Genomic DNA, 18,521 nt, shown 5'->3' with positions numbered 1-18,521 from the left:
TCTCTCTCTCTCTCTCTCTCTCTCTCTCTCTCTCTCTCTCTCTCTCTCTCTCTCATTTTCTCTACCTTCACTCTTCCTATTTGTAAATAAACTACCATAAAGATCATCCTGACTTGGGTCTTTAATTTGGAATTGCATAATCAATTCCTGGCGACCAAAACTCTTAAATATTAAGTCCAACCATAATTTTTACCTCTTACATGACATAGATTTATATATATAGCTCAAGAGCCTATCTCTTGAGTTCCAAGTGTACAAAACCAGCTACCTCGTTGGCATTTTAAACTGGGTGTCCTGGAGAAATCTCAAACTCAACATGTACAAAATAGAACCTACTGTCTTTCCTAGCAGTTTTTGTCAAATGATGAGTTCTTACCTGAAAAGCTGGGATCTTGGGTTTATAAACATTAGCTTGCTGAGGTCATTTACCCCTACTCTATTCCACTGACCCACCCTTCTATTTCTTAGCCAGTACCAGATTGTTTTGATGACCACTACTTTATAGTACAGTTTGAGATCTGGTACTGTCCTTCACATTTTTTTCATTAGTTCCCTTGATATTCTTGATCTTTTGTTCTTCCAGATGAATTTTGTTGTTATTTTTTTCTAGTTCTATAATCTGTTTGGTTTTTAAAGGACTTCACAACTTGACTCCAGTTTATTACTTCCTATACCATCCTCTGTGGCTCAGGCAAACTGGCTTACATGACACACCCTCTCCTACCTTTGTACTTTGAGGTGACCATCTCCTATGTTGAGAATGTATTCACTCCTTACTTCTGCCTCTGAGAAGCCCTCTTTTTTCAAGATGCATCCCAAGTACCACCTTCTACAGAAAGCCTTTCCTGATGCTAGTGTCTTCCCTCCTTAATTACCTTGTGTTTATTCAGTATATATTTCTTGTTTGAATATACATACATGTACACATATATGGTCAAAGAAACAAGTTGTTAATTATATCCCTTGATATAATGTAAGCCCCTTGACAGCAGAGGTTGCTTCGTTTTTTGTTTTTGTATCCTTTGTACCTACCATAGTTCTTAGTACATAGTAAATGATTAATAAATGCTTGTTGACTGAAGTAAGCAGAGATTCCTTTACTGAGTCATTCCTTCTTTAGTAGATCCCTTACAGCAGCTCTTTTATTTTAGGTGCTAATACAAGATAGGAGGCAGCTAAGTATTACAATGGACAGAGTGCCAGCCCTGGAGTCAGAAAACTCATCTTCCTGAGTTCAAATCTGGCCTCAGATACTTACTAGCTTTTTTTTTTTTAAAGATCTCAAAATTTTATTGTTTTTAATACATTCTTCAGGTCCCTCCCTCCTTCTTCCTGCTATACAGAATAGGGCTGATTTCTGCTAGGGAGCAAGTCACTTAAACATGTTGGCTTCAGTTTCCTTATCTATAAAATGAGCTGGAGAAGAAAATGGCAGAGCATTCCAGTGTCTTTGCAAAGGATACCCCAAATGGGGTCACAGAGAGTTGGGCGCAATTAAAACAACTCAACAATAACAAGAAGATAATAAGGGCCACTATTAAAAATTATTTCTGGGATGAATCACCAGCTAATCTAAAGAAAATTGAGAAACCTTGAGGATTTGTTATTTGTTTGAAATATTGGGTCCAAAATAAATATTCATTTGTCCTTTCTGTCCCTTAAATATTTATGTCATCTATGGTTATGCCCTGTGACCTCTCATCTTCTCTAACTACAATTCTCTTTCTTGGTGATTTTATCTGCTCCCAAGGATTCAATGATCATATCTATGCAGATGGCTCCCATATCTATATATCTAGTCATACTCTCTCTCCTGAACTATAGTTATACATCTTCAAATGCTTGCTGGACCTCTCCATTTGGATGTTTTACTGACACCTTAATCTTAACATCTAGAAAACTGAATTACTCAATTTCCCTCTCGACCTAGTTCCTATTCCCAATTTTCCTATTATCATTTTTTTAGGAACAAAATTTATTCCAATTTGAAATAGAGAATTTATTTCAGGAGAAAGATATGAAAATCAATTTCTATCAGGTATTTCTATAAGGAGTCAGGGTCTGATATCAGAGCAATCTCCTGTTATGTCATCCATGAGTCACCAAAGCTTGCAGAATTGAAGTCTTCTTCTCTACCCACCATAGGTAACTGGTTGTCAAATTCTGACGTTTCTAGTTCCCTAATATCTCCTATACCTGTTCTCTCGTCTCTATTTACAGTCGCCATCCTAGTTCTGGGTCTCTTTATGTCTCGCCTGGACTATTAAGATGGTTTTTTAAATGGCCTCCCTACTTCCAAACTCTTCCATCTCCAGTCTATCCTTCACAGAATCAAATTCACCTATCATTTATCTCTATTTCAAAAACCTGTCTATAAGGATAAAGTGATAAATTAAATGTTCAAATGCTTTTCTTAAATCTAGGTAAACTAGACCTACAGTATTCCCCTAATCTTTCAACTAGGATATGATCTTGTAAGGAAAAGAAAAAAAGATAGTCCAGCATGAGTGCTTTAGGATTATAGATTTAGATCTGAAAGAGAACCTAGAGAGCATCAAGGATCATGGATCAGAGATTTAGTTAGAGCTGGGGGGAAGAAAGAGACCTTAGAGGTCATCTATTCCAGTCTCCTTATTTTCCAGGTAAAGCTACCTAGCTTTCCAGTCAAACTCACAGATCAAAGATTTTTCAGTTAGAAAGAGCCTGAGAGGTCATCAAGTGAAATTCCTTCATTTTAAAGAGAAAATTGAGGCAAAGGAAGGTTAAGTGATGACCAAGGTCACAAAAGGTATTAAGTGGCAAAGCAAATGGGTGACCTCAGATTGTTTGATCTGTGCTAATCTCAAGTCTCTCCCTCATAAAATTTTGCCAGTGCTTCACCTGGAACCTTCTTTTGCTTCTCTCACACACTACCTTCTATTATACTTGAGCAGATCTTAATTATTATTGTGTCTGGGCCAAAAAAAAAATGTATAAAGTTTTCTTATTCATTATCTCATTTTATAGTCACAACAACTCTATGAAGTAGTTATCCATCACAAGCTTTATTATGATAATTTACAGGTGAAGAAATTAAAGTCAAAGAAATAAATGATTAGCTTAAGGACATATTGCTGATAAGTGGTGAATGGTGGTAATCAAAACAATGACTTCTGGCATCTTCCACTTCTTTCTCCCCACTCAGCTCCCTATATTTAGTGATTGCTTGGTTATAGCTCCTAGATTTAAACATGGGAAATCAGAGCCAATACAATAATACTTATTGTATAAAAGGTATTTTTTCTTTTAAGAAAAGAGAGCTTTTTAAGCTTTCATGCCACAAAGATTTGTCTCTTCTATGTGTATAAAACTATCCCAGGGGATGTGAAATGTGAATCTGATAATAATAACAAGATTAGCATTTCTTTGTTGGATCAAATAATTCATTTCTTACTTGTGTCCATCTTCTTTATGAAATCCAATTTCGTGCACCTTCCATTTTTGTAACCAATCTTCAAGAGATAGCTCTCTGTTTTTCTGTTCCCCAAGAACAGAGTGCTCTTTGGCTCCTGCTGTAGCTGCTGAATAGTTGTCCATAATTTCTTGGGTAGGTACCTTCCACAAATCAGGAATTTCTTAAACCTAAATAAAAGGTATATTACTGTCAGTTAAATGTACTGAAATGCTGTTATGTTATGCATTATTAACATTAGCAGTAAGAATTTTTTTAGGTAAATTTTACTGATATCTTTTTATTTTTATTTTGCCTAAATTTCCTTTTATATGTTTTCCTGCAAGTTATCCCTTATAAGAATTTTTAAAATAGAGACTAAAGAAAAAGTAGAAGAGAAAAATTCAGTGACTAAATCAATATATCAAAAAAAATCTAACATTATATGTCATGTTCCATTCTTGTGGATGTGTACCCTTACCCCCAACTCTCTGCAAAAGAATGTAAGGAGATAAGACATTGTTCAGGTCCTAAAAGTGCCACTCTTTTTGAAAAGTGAGACAACTAAGGTAAAATGATACAGAAAACAATTTTCTTTACCTAAATACAGGCATACTTCACTTTATACAATAGATATTTTCTACTGCTGAGTTTTTAGAATTTGATTTTTTTGTAAGCAAATATCCTATTTCAAATATAGGGGGACCTATTTTAAATATCCTGGAGAGCTAGCTACTTAAAGAGTAAATGCATTTGGAATGTTAATTAACTACTATTTCATTTATCTGTTTATGTTTTGCATTTCACATACCAGATTTTCTTAAATTGATGTACTTTGTATTTCAAAGGGCAAATACATGCCCTTTTGATTGCAAAAGAAAACGAGACCAATTTGTTCAGGTAGTAGTAAGTTTCCCCTAAAAACTACTACCTATTTATGGCAGATTATCACCATTTTAGTATACAAAGGACAGTAGGTTTGATCTACTTCTAAGGGTTCATTAAATAAAACAAATATGGATGAATTAGATTCTACTACCATGCTTATTCCTAGGACTAGCATTTTTAATTCCAATTATGCACCAGTGATTCCTTAATTATAACAATGACAAGCCTTAAGTAAAAAAAAAAAAAGACCATTCCAAAGTTCTAATTTCTACAGCAAAATTTAAGCTGTCCATTCGTTAAAGCACAAAGATAAAGAGCATCTCACCAAAAAATCAGGAGTAAATTGGCATTGGCTTTGAGATTCCCCCAGCAAAATGTGCTGAAATAATCTGATTGCATAAACTAATGAACAGCATGAAAAAAATATTTTCTTTGTAATTCTGATTTTACTTTACTACTTTAGGTCCATTCAGATTATATGGAACTACTTGCTATTAGAACCACAGATTTAGTGGTAGCTGTGATCACAGATCATTACTGTCTTACTCCCTTATTTCATAGAGGAAACTAAGTAAATTTGCCTAAGATCACAAGGACAGGTACCCTGATTCCAAATCTATCTCCCTTTTCAGTTGACCAGCTGCCTTTATTTAAAAAAACAAATAAAAACGTCTATGGTCCTTCGAGCTACAGAAAAAGAGGCCCATTGGATGCTTCCAACTGGGGATTTCCTCAAAACTGATTTTCAGGCCTTTAAGACTCAAAGTTTAAATTCCAGGTTCTGAACTAAAACTGTAGAAGTAACAGACAATCTACTACCACCACCCCTCCCCTCAAATACCCTCAGGATATTGCTTAAGTGATTCGCCTCCTACTTAGGGACTTCTTGGCGCCCCCACAGCCAATAAATAGAGTGCCCGCCTGGAATCAGGAAGACCTAGATTCTAATCCAACTAAGAACCTGCAATGTGGTCCTGGGCAAGTCCCTTAAACTCTGTCTCAATTTCCTCAAAAGTAAAATGAGGATAATAATCACATCTCCTCTCCAAGACTGTTGTGAGACTCAAATAAGGTCTGGCAACTCCCTTCCCATAAAAAAGTGGTTCGTTGGCTAGGCAAACTATTATAACCAGTTATAAAGTAACTATTTCATATCTATGATAGCAGAAACACTTAAGTACAGTATTGCTACTGTATCACTATTAGAGGGTATGTTCGCCTGATATAGAGTATGCAACTTCTATCTGGTCACTGCGGTGTTATTTATTTCAACCCTACTCCAATTTCCTCCCGTTTTTAAAGTATAACTGCTAATTTAAGCAACAGTTTTCTTCAATGAATACTGAAAGGTGAAAGCTTCTGTGTGAGTCAGGAAATGTGAAGGTCGAAGGTCTCGCAATTTTTTTTCCTCCCTAGGCTTAATCGGAAACAGCTAGACTAGGATACATGTCGCAAGTCCACGGGTCATTTTCGCCTGTAAACAAATCAATAGAGCCCTACACATGTGGGTTAATGACGGGGTCGGAGGGGGTGGAAGGCATATACCAGGCACATCTCACACGTGGCTTCGGTCGTGCGGCAGCTCTTCTAACAACCACAGCTCGGATCCTTGGTAGAGGATGAGCAGAATCCACTTCGCCTCTTGCAGAGAGAGGCGGCGTCAAGAACGCTGGATTTGGAGTTTTCCGGTCCTCAGTTTCCTCAATTGTAAAAAACGAGAGGGTGGGACTAGTCGATGAACTCCAAGGTGCCCTCCAGCTCTAAATCAATACTCACTCCTGCCGCGCCCACAGCCAGGGTAGAGGGGTCACTCACAGTTTCTCAGGCTTATACGCGATCTTTCTGCACAACTGCCCGAGCTGGCCACAGGAACCCACCAGCTCTCAGTCTGGGATCCGTCCGCTCCCGGGTAGTCCCTCCCAGTCTTGGCACTCAAGCCCACCCTCCGCGCAGCAGACACCGCCTCTATTCCCTCCCCCTCTCTCCGGTTTAAGCTGCGCCGGCGGAAATAGCCGGGGCGGGGCGGCCGGCGCGGAGGCGGGTTCCGAGCCCCTCCCCAGCTCCTCCCCCACCGGGTCACGGCGTGACAGGGGCGGAAGCAGCGGCGCCGCGGCGGCCGGCGGCTGAGCGCAGGCTGCGCCTCGCTCCCTGCGCGGATTGTCCAGTCCCGTGCGCGCGGCGCGCGGCTCCTGGGAGGATTCGGGGGGCTCGTAGCCGCGCCCGCTCTCTTGCAGGCGCTCGGAGGTTAGAGGCGCGCGGCTGCGCTGGGGCGGGGGCGGTGGGTGACTTCGGGTGACAGCGTTTGCACAAAGCGGCTCGGCTGGGGTGCAGGCCCCCCTCGTTCCCCTTTTGCAATCCCTCCCACGCAGGAGAATCGGGGTGGGACGTGGGAAGGTCCGAGAGGGAATCCTGGTGAGATCCGGAGACTCTAAAGGGCGTGGGGGCGGTGTAGGGTGTGGTGCGGTGTGGTGCGGGGGTGCGCTTTTCGGCACGGGCTCTAAACCGCGGTTGTGGGGTGAGGACGAATTTGGGAATTTGGGAAGAGAGAATCCCCTAGCTTGTGGGTAGTGTTGCTCTTGCCCCATCCCTTACAACCCTTCCTTTTTCTTGCAGCCGCTTCTGCTCACTGCGACTCGCCGCACCAGTTCGGTGCAAAGGTGAGAGGCAATCCAATTCTGTTCGTTCTTTCCGTGCCCTAGAGAGAAAGGGAGGGATAGAGACAGAGAGAGTAGATGAAAAGCCAGTTTGCCAAGAGGCACTGCTACTGCCTTTGCTTGCTGGCACGGGGGCTGATTGAGTTCTTCATGTTTTCGTTGCTGCTGTCAGAGCTCTGTCACTCAGCGGTGGTCTGCTGCGGGAGGGAGGGCTTTCCTAGAACCCTGGGGGATGCAAAAGAAAATAGGGAACGGTTTGTCTAGCCCAGCCTAGGTAATGAGATGTCCTCTTAGAACCCATTAGTCCTGCATAAAGGGTAGCCTCGGTACTTGACACTTTCTTAGGACTTACTTTGGGAGGTTGCTGGGGTAACTCCTCTTAGAGAGTGAAATAGGAGGTGGGGGCGGGTAGAGCGCCAGTGGTTGTTACTCAGCTGTCAAGTCTAAGAGGAAGGAAGAAGGCCCAGCTGTAGAAAGTTGGTGTTGAGCCATCTGTATTCACAGGTTACACTCCACAGATCACACTGCTTAGTCTAAATGTCTTGCAAAAGGATGATGTTAATCACTGGAAAAGAAGGATGCATGACTTTCTTGAAACTCATCACCATTATCAGAAAACAAAAAATACCACCTTGACAGCTGCTAGGAGGTGGTGCTATTTTTTGTTTATGAAGTGTATTGCTAGTTATTGTAGTGGGCAGAAGGCAAGTATGGGGGGGAATTATTTCGTGTCAGGGAAAGTGGTAGCTACTGAAGATCATATTAATAACAGGAACTGAGACTCATAGGAGCTACATTTGTCTTTCTTGAAATTTCCTTAAGGGAGTTATGAAGCAGAACACTAATGCTGCCATGTTTTAAGTAGTGCCATGGTGTATTGTTGTTTTGGGGGTGTCACATATGAGTAGTTAGGCCTACAGTTAATTATTTCCCTGATAAACAAGTTTTGTTTTGTTTTTTCCCCTAGTTAACTGCCCCCAAACAAATAGTCTCTGTAGTCTATGGAGTATATAACCTGTAAGCGCAGATGGTTCCCTTTTGGTTGATATTTTTGTAGCTTCTATCCCCAAAGGTCTGCAGCTTTGGAAAGAAAAAAAAATATTCTCTGGGGGAGGAGTGTAACTCTTTTTTCGTTCCCCTTCTTTCTCTTTTGTAACATTTGGCAGAACTAATTTTAATCCTAAAATAAGAAAATTCCTATTTTATGTAAAATGAATCGATTATAATTTAAAGGTTTTTAAAAAATGCATAGACTTAGGTTCTAAAATTTATAATTAAATTATTTCTTTTAAGCACTCCACAATAAATCTGAAATTGATAGAAAACTCAAGACCCTCTTTTCAGCTTTACATAGAATATTCAGGGTTTTTTTTCTCCATCCTTTAAAAAACTGAAAATCCAACAACAATGATGGAGAAATTAAAATAAATACAAAAAGTAGAAATAGGAAAGGGTTTGGGAAAAATTAACATATCCATGTGTATATACACACAAATCTGTTGATCCAGGCACATATATATGATGGTAAATTAAGATTAGTAACTGTGACATTTTCTAAGACAAGACTGATTTGACCAGTGGTTTTCACTACTGATATTTTCAGTCTGTTTAAACAGGAAAAACAGGAATAGGGACTGGTTAAGAGTAAACTCATAAACATACAAAGAAAAAAGACAGTTAAAGGCTCATGAAATGTCTTGATATTATACTTTGTTTTGTGAAAGGTTTAATTCTCCCAAATGGTAATGGTAAAGGTTGACTAGAATTGGTTCTAGATTTTGTTCCTAAGCCCTTTTTCTTGCATGATATGTTTTTCTTTGTTGTCTGACCCATATACTGTGAATATGTTTGCTATTATGTTACCCAGTAAGTTCATAACTGGTTTTCTATTCAGTTTGGGGGAATTTTTCATTTCTATCAAAGACTAATCTTTTTTATCCATCTTTAAATCATAATGCATTTTAAAGATGGTATAAAGGGAATTTAGAAGCTTGCTTCAGGTTAATAATTATTAACCATTTACAATGTTTTAACAAAAAAGTACTAGTTATATAATATGTGCTTTGAAAATTGTAAAGGGAAACATTCAGTTTTAGAGGACTTTAGGCATATTATAAAATCTAAAACAAAGTATGTAGATGAAATCTGAAATCTTGAGGAAAACTGATGATACACAATTAAAAGTATTCTCAGGACTGTTTTCTTCATGATTTGAGATACCCCTTGAAACTAGGCAAGTGGAGTTGAAAACAGTACTGTTTGTTGAGGAGAGCTAATGAAAAGGCAAGTTTGTGGGTCCTTCATATTACAACCAACTCAGGACATTTTACAATCAACTTGAACAGAGAATAGGATGGATAATGGATAATTTCAGTAGCCAAGATTAATTGAATCAAATTTTTTTTTCTTAGTGTTTTGTAGATGACAAAGTGTTGTGTTGGATAGGGGTTGCTAATAGAGATTATTCCAGCCATCCTTGATATTTGGGAAGTGATAATTTTTTTGAGAGTCATTAGAGGCAAATAGATGTAAATACATTCTCCCTTTTTCAAAACAGCCTGCTAGACTGATACAGATTACATTAGTTGTTTACTGTGTTCTTCCCCCAACCCCCTTTACTTATACATTCCCCTCTTCTTCCCCCCCCCCCCCTATTTATAACCCTAGGTCTTTTTCATTTTGGCGTTTTTTATGTGTTTTTCATAGACACAGACACCCAGAAAGAGGCTGAGAAAAATGCCTAATGAAAATGACTGGTTAGCTTTTCAGTATTTTGCAATTTTTTTTTCAGTTTTTCTTGAATGTATTATATTGAACCTAATGAGAGCATGGAAAAAGTTTCCTGTGAGACAGCACAGTATCATGAATAAAGTGTGATATTTATAATCAGAGGGCCTAAATTCAAATCCCAACTCTGCCACTTACACTACACACTGCCTGTGTAAAATTAGGTGAGAAACATAAACTCTGAAAGCTTTAGTTTCTTCATGAGCATTTTGGATTCAAAGACCTCTAAGTTTCCTTCTAGCTCTAAAAAATTGTATATCCTACTAAGCAATTGATCCATCTGCCTTTAGCAGTAAGTCAAAGATTTTTATAATAATTTTTATTATTAGCATTTACATAGCACTTAAAGTTTGAAAAAGCATCGTGCATCTTCTCTTATTTGATGATCTCTATAATAACTTTGTGAGATAGGGGCCATTATTTGGCCATTTTGCAAATGTGTAAACAGGCTGAGAGATTAAATGATTTGTCCAGGATCACACAGCTAGTGTTTCAGCAGGATTTGTATTCAGATTTTCCTGATTCCAGTGCTCTTACTTACAGGGCCATCTAGCTCATACCATTTCCAAGGCACACCTAATGGATGTGAATAAACAACCCATCTTTATTTTAACATGCTAAAAGATTGACATGCAGCAACTGCTGGAGGATGAGGAAACAAAATAATGAAAAGTATTCCTGGAAGGAATAACCAAGCCAAACTCTATATTTTCAATTTCTTCTCTTTGTTGGACTAACTACTCCCCATGAGTTGAATTTACTGTTTACTTGCCATATATTATAAATGTACATGCTACTTTTTTCTCAGAAGAACTAAAAGGGTATCCAGTCATTAATATTTTAACACTTAACTGTTTGGCAGACTCTGTGATAAGATGTCAACCCTCAGGGCTCGAGCAAAGAAAAAGGCAGCTTCATTTGACCAGCCTACAGATAGTCTTCCTTTGAGGAGTTCCGGGAGGCAGGTATTGCACAATAATTTCTAGTCTTGTACTCTTTGGGGCTTTACTAGGTAACTGTAGTGAACACTCTAAAATTCTGCCTCCTTTAGAATTATTGAACTTGTTCTGCAGTCTTGAAAAGGTGGAGCTTCTCTGAATGAAGGAAACATTAAGCTGATTCTTAGGGAATATATATATGAACTGGGTTTTCTTCTCCAAAATAGTGATTGTTAAAACAATGAACCCACCTCTAAGGAAGTCAGCAAATAATAACTGAACACAAACCACTTTCTGACTATTCAGAGCAATGATTTGAAGTGTATTGTAAAGCCCCTGCCCAATAGGTTCTATTTTTTATTTTTTATTTACATCAGCACTAACTTCAGAATTGACTTTCAGAAACACTTCTTTCAAATAAGGTCAAATGAGATTCTGTATGTAAACTATTTGCAAACCATTAAGAGGTATCAGTCAGCAGTTATTATTTCTTAATAATGCTTAATGATTTTGTGAACCTTTATTTTGCTGATTCCTTTCCAGGTGAAGAAAAAGGTAACAGAAGTGGCAGCAGATGATGATGATGATACCTCATGTGAAAAGAAGTACAGGAAATGTGAAAAGGCTGGGTGTACAGCAACTTGTCCAGTTTGCTTCTCAAGCGCTGCTGAAAGGTTTGTTTAGCTAATGTGTCTTGGCAAGTCAGTTTGGAGAGAGTGATGCTTGTGGCAGTTAAAATCTTCAAAAACCAGTTTTTCCAAGAGAACTTTTATTTGTACATACATACAGATGGACCCTGATGCCTCCAAGTTCTTTGCTCATAGAACATGACACTTTATGGTCTTGGCACATTTAATATCTACAGGCATTTGTAGAGGTTAGGATTGGAGTGGATGGAGTGGAAGAAAAAGTATCTGAAGTATCTCAGTTTTTCAGATACATTTGACTAGTATGCATATGCATATATATAATAAAGGCAGGTTGCTGACAGAGTGGATCTAGTGTGTTGGATTAAAGAGTCTCAGGAAGACCTGAATTTCAAATCTAGCATCAGACAGCATTTAGCATAGTAACTGGTACAAAGTAGGTTCTTATTTAAATGTTTATCTACTGACTGATTTTAGACACAGGTTTTTCAAAAAGAATAATCTTATGAATATAAATGCAATTCATCACATTTTACAAAATGATCAAGATAGGAGAAAGTGACATAACAGAATCCTAGGTAGTTTTTCAACATGTTGCAAACAAGCATATAAAATTCCAATGTCGTATAAACATTTACACATGTAAAACATTGATGTGTGGGCCTGCTATATGCAATGTTTGCTTTAAATCAGTGTGATCCGTGTCCTTTTCTTTACATTGCTATTTGTGCATTATTACTAACATTTGCTATAAAAGTTTAAATACTTCTATTTCTTAACGATGAAATCACTTAGCCCTGGTCTGCTTCAGTTTCCTCATCTGTAAAATGAGGATAATAATAATAAAAGTATCTAATTCCCAGATTTGTGAGAATCAAATGAGACATTGGTAAAGCTCTTTGCAAACATTCAAAGTTCTATATATGTGCTCCCTCTATTACTATGATCATGCATCAATACACATACATAATATCATATATACATATAAAAATATATTTTGGTACATAGGAAAATACCTCAAGTTATTTTCTCTTTTAGGTGAGACCTTAAATTAAGAAAAAAATCTCAATTCAAGGTTTAAGAAAATCATATTAAAACTCAAATTTAAAAAGCATTTAGTTATACTAGCCATTCATTACCCTGCTTTCTTCTCTACATCAGATAAAATTACTTCACCTGAGCATCATCACTATTCATGTTCAACTACTATGCCGTAGCTGCACTTGCAGTCCATGCCAAATCTGGAACCCATGTCCACGTTTACTAGAAACTGCTTGTTGTAATAACAAAAATATCCATAAAATAAAAATCTCCTTACCTTGAACACACCAAAAAAAAAAAAAAAAAGCATTTAGTGTTCAGATTGAATCCAAAAGACCTATTTTTTTTTTCAGTTCATGTCTTCTTTTAACTTTGAACAGTTTGCATCTGCTAAATTTTCAATATTAAGGTCAAATTCATTAGCCAAGTTCTCACTTGGGCCTTGCCTCTTCACATTAGTCTATGTAAACATAAACACATATATAGTATGAACCTGTAGCAATGATTTTCAACCTTTTATCATTTATTTGTTTCATTGTCAGCTCTAAAGGGCTATATTTCTCTTAAAAAATAAAGTGAATTAAATTAAGTTCTTTTGGAAAGGATTTAGTTATTGTTGAGAAATTTTACTGTTACTTGAGGTGATTGTAGAAACACTGACATATAAAACTGTAGTTGAGAATTACTGACATGATATTTCATGGAAATAATCATTTTGCATTTAAAATAAGGTATCATAAGATAAAACTCTTTAGCGAAATACAGAAAATCATTACAGTGGGAACAGTGCCCTAATCCTTTAATTTCATATTCCCATCAAACTTTGTTTAGGGTTTGCTTGGTCAAGGAATGAGTGGTGGGTTGATGTATTGGAGAAAATTTCATTTTATGACTATATAATCTTGTCCACCTTAGGTGTGCAAAAAATGGGTATACATCTCGATGGTATCATCTATCCTGTGGAGAACATTTTTGCAATGAATGTTTTGACCATTATTACCGGAGGTATGCTTGTTTAATTAACAGATTCTAAATTCCTGAGCCTCAGAAAGATTTACTGGATTTTTCTGAATTGCTTATCTTCTAAGGCAAAAAATGTAAACAAATAGAATTTAAGAGGTTAACCAGTCCAAACCATACCTGAAAGGAATCCCCTCTTTCTCTGTCTCTACATGTGTTTGTGTATACACAGCACTTGAAGATAATTGCCAGCTTATAGAAATTCTTGTCCACTGAATTGATAGTAGGGCATTCTCTCTGATCATGGGGTTGCAAGAGAATATTAACCACCAGAGGGCAACGTATGGGCAACCATCTTTCCAAAAAAAAAAAAATCAGGCTTAAACTTCTTAAAAGCTCTGGATTTGTGAATGTTTATTTAATAAAGTACTCATCTCTCATCCCTTTATTATTTGTCTTGTAGATAGAAGTAGCTTATGGAAGATTAAACAACCAGGACTTTTAAAAATGGAATATCATTTTTAATCACCTGATTTTTTTTTTAAGTCACAAAGATGGTTATGAAAAATTTGCTGCTTGGAAAAGAATATGGACTAGTAATGGGAAATGTGAGCCCAGTCCCAAAGCTTTTATGGCTGATCAACAGCTTCCATATTGGGTAAGGAGCATGCTGCTTTGTTTGTACCTTTTAATGCAATTGAGTTTTAGAAAAGATGGCATAGGTCCAAGTTCTTCCTCTCTTATGTTGCTAGAGAACACTTTCTGACCACCACATTCAGACCACTTCATTGGGATCTGGTTTGATGTTGAATCAGAAATCAACTGGTTTAGTAGAAGTGAATTATCAGGGGTTTCAGTGGAAGTGGTAAAGGAGAGACAACACTCAGGATTGCTTAAAGGTTATTTGTATCTAATGTAGAAGAAGGCACCTTGAGCAATTGAGTGGAGGTTCTAGTAAATAGGGACTAGAAGCAAATGTGTAAATATTTGCTTACTCACTACTGTTTTTGTTTTTGTTTTTTTTTTAAACTCCTAATGTACTCTCTAGGTTCAGTGCACAAAACCTGACTGTGGGAAATGGAGACAACTTACAAAGGAAATTCAGCTTACATCGCAAATGGCACAGGCGTATCGCTGTGGTACCAAACCAAATGCCACAGTTAAGGTGTGTCCCGTCGTGGTTTTCTTTTTGATTTTGTTGACAACCTGGCTTTCTGTGAAAGGCTAGTAATGCATCTCTTGTTTACTGAATTTAGCATATTGATTTTCCTTTATGTCAGAGTTTTAATAGTTCTTCTGAAGCTAAAAGATAGGTAAATGATATAATCTTTAGTATTTTAGAAATAGTCCAAATTAATTATTTTTAAAGTACATCTTTCTTTAATTAAAATTCTTCAAGATTAATTTGATTTTTCATGTATAAAATAAGAGCACTGATTCCAAAAGCAAAACTTTTCTTTATCTATTTCACATAAAAATATTATTGGAATAGCATCTAAAATTCATATTAAAGTTTAAGAAATCCCAAGTTTTAAATTACCATGCTAAATTAGTTGCCATATTAATAGCTACAGAGCTGTTTTAGTTTTTAGTTTAGGCCCCGGGGTTCTCAGAGCTTTATGGGGAAAAAAAAACAATCACACCTGAGTTCACTCTCATGGGGGACAACTTTTAAGTTTCTAAACTCAGATGAAAGGATTGATATGTAAACAGATGTTAAAAAACTAATTTCACAGCTAAACAAGGTTAAATTATGTTTAGATTAAGGGCTTTTACACAGGCAGTGATATATTGGTGTTCTTTTGTAGACAGAGGGCTCAGACCAGTGTTCCCAACCAGAAGATCTAGTAAGTAAACTACCATCTACAGATTCTTTCTTATTTGCCCTCATGGCACCTTTGTTTTTAAGCCCTATTTGTGAATGGCAGTGATATTCTTCTGAATTTTCTCTCTACTTGTCCACTGATGAAAGTACCATCTCCCTTTCTTATAAAGTTTGCTATGTTACTTCTTTCAAAAACTGTTACCAGTTTCTTGCCAGATGCCCCAGTTGTATTAGGAAGAGCTCTTGTCCTAAGCTCTACCCCTTTCCTTCATAAGGAAAAAAAGTCATGCTACTCTTTTTTTATTGTATTTTCATTGTCATTTAAACACTTTCATATTAATCATTGATGTAAGAGCACCCTCAGACATAACCAAACCCCCAAAATAAAACCATAAATACACTGATGTGAAAGACAACTCCAACAGTTCTTTCTCTGGAAATGGATAGCATTCCCATCATAAATCTTTCAAGATTGTCTCAGATCATTACATTCTGAAACTCTTTAAATTTTTTACCCCTTTGCTCAAGATTCAGATGTACCAGTGTTTCCCTGTGTTCTGACTTCTGACATCTTTAGTCTTTTGTTCTTTCTCTGTTCAATTGTAACAAGGAATTAATTTCACTATCTAGCAAATTGAAGCTATCTGCCCATTTAGGTGAAATCTGATATCTTTACTTGACCATCTATAAGTAGGACTTCTGTATCATAATTCCCATGTGCCATGTAGCCTGATTGCCTGGATAAAAGTTTTCTTTTTTATTTAATCATAAATTTCGGTGATTTTAAAAATCACTGTTAATTTAAAATTGCTGTTAATCCCACTGCAGTGTGATTTCATTTGTGTGGCTATTTCATTATGCACATACCAAATATATGAAGGTCAGTAGTTGAACTGGTGAAGGTTAGATGACTAGTAAAAGTAAATATTTAGCAGAAATGTGTTGAAATTATTTGGTTCAAGAGGTGGATTTCAACTTTTGTCTCTTTCTAAGTCTTTTCTGTAGCCAAACTGCTACCTAAATTCTTTGTGAAACAAGTACCAGGTAATTTAGAATTTTAAATTCCACAAAATTGTTTCCTAAAAGTGCTTTATAGAATCAGAAGGCAGAACTCTGGATTTTTTAACCTGAGCCAAAGTTGAATACCTTTCAATAATTTAAAATCCATGTCTGCAGTGTGCCCCTAATGAAACATTAGGAATTCCTCACTAATAGTTACAATCATGTTTTCTCAAAGCCCCATAAGGTTGGGGCTTTAAGCTGTTTTAGGCTTTTTAAACTTTATTTAATTCCTTTATATATTCTCTGGCCCCTTTTTAAAAAGGTAAACATCATAATTAGGTTTTCAATAAATATTTCCTGTTGGGCTGGCCAGAACCTATTATTTCATTTGTATGAACATATTTCCTATCATTGTACCTTAGTACATGGCCTACCTTAATTGCTCTGCCTGAACAAAAATGTTGTAGTCTAGTAGCTAGACCCCTGGTTAATTAACTTTTCCAAATTAGCTAAGTTTGTTCTTAGATACAAACCTACTTTGGGCCCACAGTCAAAGCCTTTCAAAGATAAAGAAGGCCTGCAAGAGCTTTTACTGAGTTGGCAAAGCCTTTGAACCCCAACCCTTGCCTTTATACTTGAGGACTTCAATTTGTGTGTAATATTCCCATAAAAGCCCTTGCTTTGCAATTCATCAAATTTCCCTGCTCCCACCATCTGCCTCTCTACGTCACCTCAGATACACATAGGGAAAGTCATATATTTGATCTCATCCTCCACTCACTTGTTCTACCTCCACTATCTGTTATTTTTATCTTCCTTATCTGACCATAACCTCCTATCCTTCAATCATTCCCTAAGCCCCATCCTTCTTTACTTTGTTCCTTATCCTTACTTCTAGTACCTTTGCACTTCCTGCTTTCTCAGACTATCCTGGCTGCTCTGGACCCACTTTCTCCTTTAAAAAATCTTGACTTTATAATTAACTGGTTCTGTCTTACATGATCCTCTGTTTTTCCTTATTTTTCTGTCCTCTTGCCACTTCTCCCTTTCCAAACCCCAATCTTGTAATATTCCTATCATTCTTGTGAATGCATATTACTATAAATGTTGATGGAGGAAATCACACAACCAAGCTAACTGGGACTACCATAAGTAATCTCAGATTTGTTATGCTATCTCAAGGCTGGGCCCTTGCTACTTACTCATACTTCAGCCGTTTTTCATGTCTGGTCAAATGTTCCACTGTTCTAAAAGAGTGCTCTAGCCTTCTTGTCTCTCCTCAAGTCATTCATAACATCTTTCTGCCTCCCTTTCAGCAGTGGATCTCACTAAATAATTTAGTGAAAAATTGGAGACCAGGTATCATGAATGCCTTATTTTTCTCAGCTGTTTATTTTAAATGATCTCAACATTATCTCCCACCCTTCTCCCTTGCTTTCTACTAGCGGTTACTAAACTGAAGTCTTTAGATGGTTTTTAAATAGTCCATGAAGTTGGATGGGGGGAAAATTCATGTTTGTAATATACCAACTTGTAACTGTAAAAATTTTTCATTTTCTGTAATTATGGTTATAGGCAACAGACATTTGGAGAAGTCATTCATAGGCTTCACCAGATTCCCCAAAGGGGTCTGTGACTCCCAAAAATGTTACACACTTTTCTTCTAGACTTTATAAATACTAGGTGTTCTTCCTGTGCTCTTTCACTCCTCCCTGCCCCTCTCACTATCTCTTCTGAGTTTGCTCTTTTGGTCATCCTGTCTTTCCCTTAATTTTCAGTTTCCCTTTATTCACTGCTCCTTCCATCCTACTTACATATATGCTTATATATGCCCTATTCTTAAGACTTTCACTTGATGCCACCATTTTGTTTCTCTCTTTTCACAGCTAAATTAGAAAAAGCTGTCTATATTTATTTCCTTACCTCTTACTTCTCAACCCCTTGTCATCTCTTTCAATCTCATCAACCAAATGAAACTCTTCTTTAAAGTTGTTATATTTTATCAAATCCAATGACCCTTTTTCGGTCCTTATCCTTCTTGACTTCACTGTTGCATTTGATGGACTGCCTGGATACCCTTTCTTCCCTGGGTTTTCATAATACAACTCTTTTTGAGTTCTGCTACATGGCCATTCCTTTTCAGTCTCCTTTTCATGATCATTATCCATGTCGTATTTATTTTGGGTTTGTACTGGTCCATCTTCTCTCTGTTTGAATGATCTTATCATGTATTCAACTGTCATCTCTAGGCAGATGATTTCCCTACTTTTTATATCCAGCATCATTCTTTATCTTAAATTCCAGTTTTGAATCATTTTAGGACCACTTATTGGGTATCTACAACTGAAA

At 37.1% G+C, this 18,521-nt stretch overlaps 2 protein-coding genes across 3 annotated transcripts in view; one reads left to right on the top strand and one right to left on the bottom strand.

Moving 5' to 3' along the window:
• TPMT (thiopurine S-methyltransferase) overlaps nucleotides 1-6,254 on the bottom strand; it is a 38,437-nt gene extending 32,183 nt beyond the window's left edge. Inside the window, exons 1-2 of one of the 2 annotated variants that reach the window (XM_044667515.1) lie at nucleotides 5,864-6,254; nucleotides 3,434-3,621 (exon numbers count right to left, since the gene is read on the bottom strand). In XM_044667515.1, the coding sequence (XP_044523450.1) occupies nucleotides 3,434-3,576 (143 nt within the window). In that variant the 5' untranslated portion in view covers nucleotides 3,577-3,621; nucleotides 5,864-6,254. The remainder of the gene's footprint in view (nucleotides 1-3,433; nucleotides 3,622-5,863) is intronic. The other variant, XM_044667521.1, reaches the window with a different exon arrangement.
• Nucleotides 6,255-6,524: 270 nt separating this feature from the next.
• KDM1B (lysine demethylase 1B) overlaps nucleotides 6,525-18,521 on the top strand; it is a 54,163-nt gene continuing 42,166 nt past the window's right edge. The window contains exons 1-8 of the mRNA XM_044667503.1: nucleotides 6,525-6,562; nucleotides 6,932-6,975; nucleotides 10,622-10,724; nucleotides 11,241-11,371; nucleotides 13,301-13,390; nucleotides 13,892-14,003; nucleotides 14,394-14,510; nucleotides 15,154-15,192. Of these exons, the coding sequence (XP_044523438.1) occupies nucleotides 10,635-10,724; nucleotides 11,241-11,371; nucleotides 13,301-13,390; nucleotides 13,892-14,003; nucleotides 14,394-14,510; nucleotides 15,154-15,192 (579 nt within the window). The 5' untranslated portion in view covers nucleotides 6,525-6,562; nucleotides 6,932-6,975; nucleotides 10,622-10,634. The remainder of the gene's footprint in view (nucleotides 6,563-6,931; nucleotides 6,976-10,621; nucleotides 10,725-11,240; nucleotides 11,372-13,300; nucleotides 13,391-13,891; nucleotides 14,004-14,393; nucleotides 14,511-15,153; nucleotides 15,193-18,521) is intronic.

The sequence above is a fragment of the Gracilinanus agilis genome, chromosome 1, assembly GCF_016433145.1.
Source record: "Gracilinanus agilis isolate LMUSP501 chromosome 1, AgileGrace, whole genome shotgun sequence".
NCBI classification, from domain to species: Eukaryota; Metazoa; Chordata; class Mammalia; order Didelphimorphia; family Didelphidae; genus Gracilinanus; species Gracilinanus agilis.
The sequence above is the reverse complement of the archived record's forward strand: the minus strand, read 5'-3'. Positions and strand labels throughout refer to the sequence as shown.